At 51.3% G+C, this 5817-nt stretch overlaps 2 protein-coding genes across 2 annotated transcripts; one reads left to right on the forward strand and one right to left on the reverse strand.

Annotated features, from left to right (window-relative positions):
- Positions 1–1762: 1762 nt before the first annotated feature.
- On the forward strand, positions 1763–3340 carry B0H65DRAFT_455184 (uncharacterized protein). The gene is made up of 3 exons (XM_062826230.1): positions 1763–2287; positions 2393–3219; positions 3318–3340. Exons 1-2 carry the CDS (start codon positions 1825–1827, stop codon positions 2977–2979), a joined length of 1050 nt encoding a protein of 349 aa, XP_062683878.1. The 5' UTR covers positions 1763–1824; the 3' UTR covers positions 2980–3219; positions 3318–3340.
- Positions 3341–3434: 94 nt separating this feature from the next.
- B0H65DRAFT_420210 (uncharacterized protein) lies at positions 3435–5345 on the reverse strand (the record flags this gene model as incomplete). Its single annotated transcript, XM_062824263.1, has 5 exons — positions 3435–4114; positions 4189–4651; positions 4721–4782; positions 4851–4887; positions 5196–5345. The coding sequence occupies 5 exons, from the start codon at positions 5343–5345 to the stop codon at positions 3435–3437; spliced, it is 1392 nt and encodes a 463-aa protein (XP_062683879.1).
- Between the last annotated feature and the right edge of the window lie 472 nt (positions 5346–5817).

The following is a 5817-nucleotide window of genomic DNA, read 5'->3' on the forward strand; positions in this document are numbered from 1 at the left end:
TCAGGCAGGCGGGAGGGTGAGATGAAGGTGAGAAGCAGACTGATGAGAAGGTGGAAGTAAAGGGTGTGTTTTGGTTGGTGTTGTGATTGCCTGATGATGTACGGCTGTGCCGCTGTGGGTTGGTTGGTGTTGGGAGTGGACGGGATGTTGGAATTGAGAGCGATGCTTTTGTGAACAAGTTACATGGAGTTAGTTGAGGTATCAATCTGGATGACGGGTGTCCGTGGCCGCCCGGTCATCCTCCTACTGCCAACTATGTTCTCCCCAAGACCTGACTCTACCCACTCTTAGCCCCAAGTGTACGTATAGAGTGAGCCAATACCCGTGGGTGTGAGGCTGGCTTATGTAAAGGAGGCTGGCCAGACTACACCCACTCTCTTGCAGAGAGTGGGCCACTAAATTCTGGGACACCACTTTAATATGGGACAGTCCAGATTGTATGGGAACAGCACCAAAAATGTATGGCAATCAAGAAGGAAAAGCCGTAGCACTACGACAATGAGGATTTGAAAAATGCAATTTGAATGAGAGCTTCGAGGAAGTATAAGAGCTACTTTGGGAACTTTTTAAGAAGATCCGATACCCGGGGGTAGTGTCATTTACAAAAAGGACGGAAATTTCACCAAATGTGATGCATCGTCTAACACCGGAATGCATCGTCTAACACCAGAATACTAAGGAACAGTATAGGATTTCGATGTTACACTAACTCCTCTGCTTTAGAAAAATCTCTCAAAATTCTATTATCTTCATTGAATTCTATGGATCATTCGTTTTCATTTTCATCTTTGGAGTTACTTTGGTCGTGGCGTTGTCTCTTCATCGCTCTTTAGACCAACACTTTTCCTAGCTTTTTCCATACAATTTGGGCTGTCCCATATTAAAGTGGTGTCCCAGAATTTAGTGGCCCACTCTCTGCAAGAGAGTGGGTGTAGTCTAGCCAGCCTCCCTTATATAAGCCAGCCTCATACACACGGGTAGTTAGAAATATTGAGATGGACTCCAGTCGGCCTATGTACACCTACCTCTCTCTAGAAAAGTGGCCAATTACTCGTTCAAAACGCGCAGTGTCTTCTCTATACCAAATGCCGGTAATGCCTCCATTGTTACATTCCGATCTAACTCATTCGTCTTATTCTTGATCTTCATCAGCACTTTCCTCAAGCAGATGACCGAGAACAGGCCAAGTCAATAAAGAGTATTTTTATTTCAAAGGCTAAAGTAAATAGCAAACTCAGCCTCCCATCTTTTTTGGGAGCTTATTTCCAGGTGCTATCGTGTACCCCAAGCCCACACTCTCTGCATGCATCGACCGAGGAAGAAGCGATACACGTCGCCAGAGCTCGGCACACTGACATCGTGAAGGATGACGGCTTCGAACAGGGCGAGCGAGCCCATGATCGTTCATGTAAGCCTGTCAATAGTACTACTACCCTGTTCCGTTCCTCAATTTACTTCCCACGTCCCAATACCAATACGATGCGGTCTCGAGGCACAAGAGATTGCAACAGTAATTGGGGCCCACAAAGGTTAGGACCTACATCTTGAAAGCTGAAATGGCCATTGCTTCATTCATCAAATTGACCGGGTCGATGTAACATCAAATGGAGTTCACCACAGCCCCGAATCGCCACGCCTTATTCCAGCCCCCGACTGAGTGCCCCTGATGATGCGGCACAAGAGTTGGGATATCAGTATTTCCAACCCCGAGAGCTGTCTCAGGGTCAGATCTTCTCATTTCCTTCTCTCTATTACCGCACTTCCATGCATCGCATGCCAGCTCTGTAGGATCCCTCCCCCTGCCTCCCTCTAGCTACCTCTACGATGGACGCCGACCGCCACTCCCACACCACAGACAGCCAACAAACAAGAACAGGCAGCGTGACTCTCGAGCCGCATCATACCTCTCCTCTCGACGAGACGTGGATGAAGCAAGCCATCCCTCCCGCAGTCCCGCCAAAGCAAGGCCCGTTGCCAGAAAACGACGGACCACAACCCCTTGCAGCACACTACACACCCCATGAGTACGTCGACGTCAACGGGGTCCGGAACAAGGCGCTCCATGTCACACCGATGACGTCCGCCGGGTTTGAGAAGTTCTCTCAACATGTGCAGCCGCCGCCAGCAGCAACAAAACGGACGTGGGAACAGAGGATATATGGGATGCGAAGGTCGACGTTTGCGTTGGTTGTTGCTTTGGTCGTTACCGTGGCGGCGGCGATTGGGTTGGGTGTTGGACTGGGGGTGGGGTTGAGGCAGACGGGCGGTGGTGGAAGTCATGATGGAGGTGTGTTTTCGTTCTTGTCTTCGTCCTGGTTCGGTCATGATCCGTCAACCCATTCCTTCCCTTCAGAGGCGTGTAGAGAAAGATCGGGATAACCAACACTAGTAGGTACAACAACCACAGATCCATCCGCTTGTCCCGCCGCCCAGCAGTCCCAAATCACCACTTCTCTCTCCTCCACCTTGACAACAGCAACAACAGCATCGTCATCACAACCGACCACCACAGATACCAGTAGAGCAACAGTTACAGCCACAACCATCACCATCCAAACCCTACCTCTATCAACCTCCACGCCCAACATAAACGCCCAGTCGCACCTCACCTGCCCAACCTCCAATTCCACCATCCTCCTCTCCTCCTTCTCCCCTTCCTCCTCCCTCTCCCCCTCCTCCTTCTCCCCCCAGCCCCAAGCATCAGAACCCCAACCGCTCAAATACCAAATCCTCTGCGACTCCAACCTCCCCCCTTTCCCCCCCGGCCTCCTCCCCATCATCAAAACAAGACTGGACCTCGCCGGCCCTTTGAGGGGTGTGCAGACAACTCGAACAATGCTGGGGCATGTGCGACGGGATCAATTTTTTTCTGGAAAGAAAAGACGTGGCGGCTGTTTGGAATTATGTATATCGATGGGCCGAATAAGGGGGAGTGTTGGTGTGTTGCTGGTACGGGCCCTACGGGGAAGGGGCAGCTGAGAGTGGTGGGGAATGAGGGGGTTGGGGTTGTTGTTAGGCCTTTAGTTGGGATGGCTGAATGAGGACGACCACGGAAGATGTTAAGAGAAAGGAAGGCATCATGCTTGCTACCTTAGTGAAGCGGTTAGGTTAGGTAGTTTTTGAACCTATTACATACATGGCCGCCTTTATAACACCATAGACACGACACCGAATACTTCGAGGTGGTGATGATGTCTGTCGCACTCGCTCATTCACGGTCCTGCCAGCGCTCGCAGCATTAGCTACAGTACCTAGGAACGTCTGCTTCAATCGTTTGCCTTTTCTTTATCCCCCTCGAACAAAGGGAAGTCTACCTACCTACCTAGAGGTGTACCTAGCACACCAAGAAACAAAAGAAAACAATGTTAGGTATACAGTCCACATCACTTCACTGAGAGTCAAACCCCCATTCCCCATCCCATTTCCATACATCATCAAACCATCTCCCTAGGCTCCCTCTCCCTCGCCTCCTGCCTACTCGTCGCCTCACAAGTCGTAAGAGTAGTCACCTTCTTCCCCTGCCCTATCATACCCTGCGCCTGTCCCGTCCCATAGAACGGCACTGCATCATTTTCCTGCCACACCAGATTCCTCTCACTCCCCGCTGGACTAATCCTCCCCGCGATACCCCCTCCAATGTCTTCCTCTGAGCCTAGTCCTCCGTTCATGCCGTTCATGCCGTTCATGCCGTTCATGTTGCTCCCATGCCCATGCACTCCATGACCCTCGCCCAACACCTCACTAATCGGCACACTCTTCATCTCAATCTCGTGCTCAACCTGGATCTCACCCGGTCGGCAGTGGTTACCGGAGCGCATGGCGCTGCCGCCGATACTGTGGGCTGATCTTGTATGGGTTCGTATGCCGGAATGCTCGGATGTTGATCCTGATTTACCGTCTCCTCCATGTTTGCCACTACCGCCGAGTCCGCCGCCGCCACCGCCGAACTTGGATTTGGAAGCGTGGTAAGCGCCCCTTGTTTTGGCGTACAGATCGGAGAGGAGCATCTTGGGGAAGACTTTCTGTACTAGTGGCTTGAGGGCCGGAGCGGAGGCGCACATGATGGCGATGTTGACTTCGATGCAGGACCAGATGGCTATGGAGACGCCCATTACTGTTTTGTTTCTTTTGGTCAGCAAACTGCACGGCAAGAAAGGAGGAAAGGGAACGAAGGGAGACGAGACATACCCGACTGCTCCTCAGGAGGCGCCACCGCAATCTGCTGCAACGAGGACAGTCTCACAATACTCATGACACTGGCAAACATGCCCAACCCAAACAGACTCGTCAGAATGAACTTCTGCTTCTTTGGAATCTGCAGCTTCCACAGCAACGGGATGGGAATAATAGCCAGGACCAGATCAGAAGCGATGTTGATGCCCGCATTGGCAAAAGTGATTATGTTCTTATCCATGCAGAATCCCTCCGGACGCCCCTCGCGCCGGACCATCTCCCACCAGAGGTTGATGGGCCAGCAAGTAAAAAAAGTGCCCAAGACGGACCAGAGACCGTAGATGGCGACGAGGACGAAGTAGATTCTGAAGAACTTTTGCATGCGTGGAGTGCGGAAGACGCGGTAGCATTGGACGGTGATGGATATCTTGACGAACATGAGGGCGAGGGAGTAGATCCAGATGGTTGCCCATAGGGCCTGTTGAGAGTCTTGGTCAGGGTCAAGTCGTCATTTTACTAGGTATGTCTGGGGCTTGGTTGGACTGACGTATAGGAACCCGACTGCTTCATCTTCACTCGTGAGATGTCTCCCTAGTCCGGCTTTGATCTCTGCAAGTCATTGTCAGTCGCAATGGTTCTTTATTAGATACAGTATTGGGGAAGAGGTTGGATCTTACGCATCATCACCACGGTAAGATAAGCGATCGACGATACCTATCAACCAGGGTGAATGTTAGCCCATCACGCCCATGTTCATTGAAGTTCCTTCCAAACCTCCATCCAGCAGTGATCGACATCCAACAAGCACCAGGGGAATGGCTTCATCCCCGTCACCGCCCAATCCCATGGTTCCCTGCCGTAAGCCTTCTGGACAAGCATCACCACGTGGAAAAAGGACCATAAGCGCGGCCCGGTCCGTTTCTTTTCTTTGTTCTCCAGCTATTTCCCGGGCGACAACCCCCGCTCCATTCACCTTAAGGTAACCTCCAGACCCAAAACACAAGGAAGTGAAGTAAACTCACCATCGATCCAACAATATAGTAATCATCCGACCCAACATTTTTGACCAGAACCACCCTTGTAAACAGTCGGAAACACACAGTAATGAAGGCCAGCGCGGTGAAAGTGATGTCCACCACCACCACCGCCACGGCCCCGTCGGCGATCCACATTTTGATGTTGATGGACTATCGTCTGGATAGCATTCTCTGGTTGTGTTGTTTGCTTCGTCGTTATTCAGGTCTTCTCTTGATTCGTCGCTGTTGATACTGTTTTGTCACTCTGCGATGTTTGCTCACCCTTCAAGGGGAGATGGAAAGGAGTGGATAGACCCGGTGGCGTATGCTGTTGTCAAAGGAGGGACTCGGGTGGGCTGATGTTTGTGTGTGAGAAGATGTTGATATCGTGAACAGGAAATCGGCAAACAGAAAAAAGGTGGGAAATCCTTTCCACAAACGGCGCGTCTCCAGCGTGCCGGGCCTTATACCAGGGCTCCGGTCAGTTCAGTTGCGAAAAGCTTCTAGCTTTCTTCTTCCCTTCTTCCAGTGCTGTGTGTCTGCCTTAACTTGGTGTGTTATCCGAGAGCAGAATGCAGGAAGGGGTGGTATTCTGTCACGGTAGTAGTCGTCTAAGTTTGTTGGCTCG

This window comes from Neurospora tetraspora (genome assembly GCF_033439725.1).
Source record: "Neurospora tetraspora strain CBS 560.94 chromosome Unknown B0H65scaffold_2, whole genome shotgun sequence".
NCBI lineage: Eukaryota > Fungi > Ascomycota > Sordariomycetes > Sordariales > Sordariaceae > Neurospora > Neurospora tetraspora.

Bases quoted from the DNA above. Each gene is read 5' to 3' on its own strand.
- B0H65DRAFT_455184 (XM_062826230.1), top strand. From the start codon at position 1,825: ATGGACGCCGACCGCCACTCCCACACCACAGACAGCCAACAAACAAGA. The intron at 2,288-2,392 runs GTGTGTTTTCGT...CAACACTAGTAG, and splicing joins TGGTGGAAGTCATGATGGAG to GTACAACAACCACAGATCCA.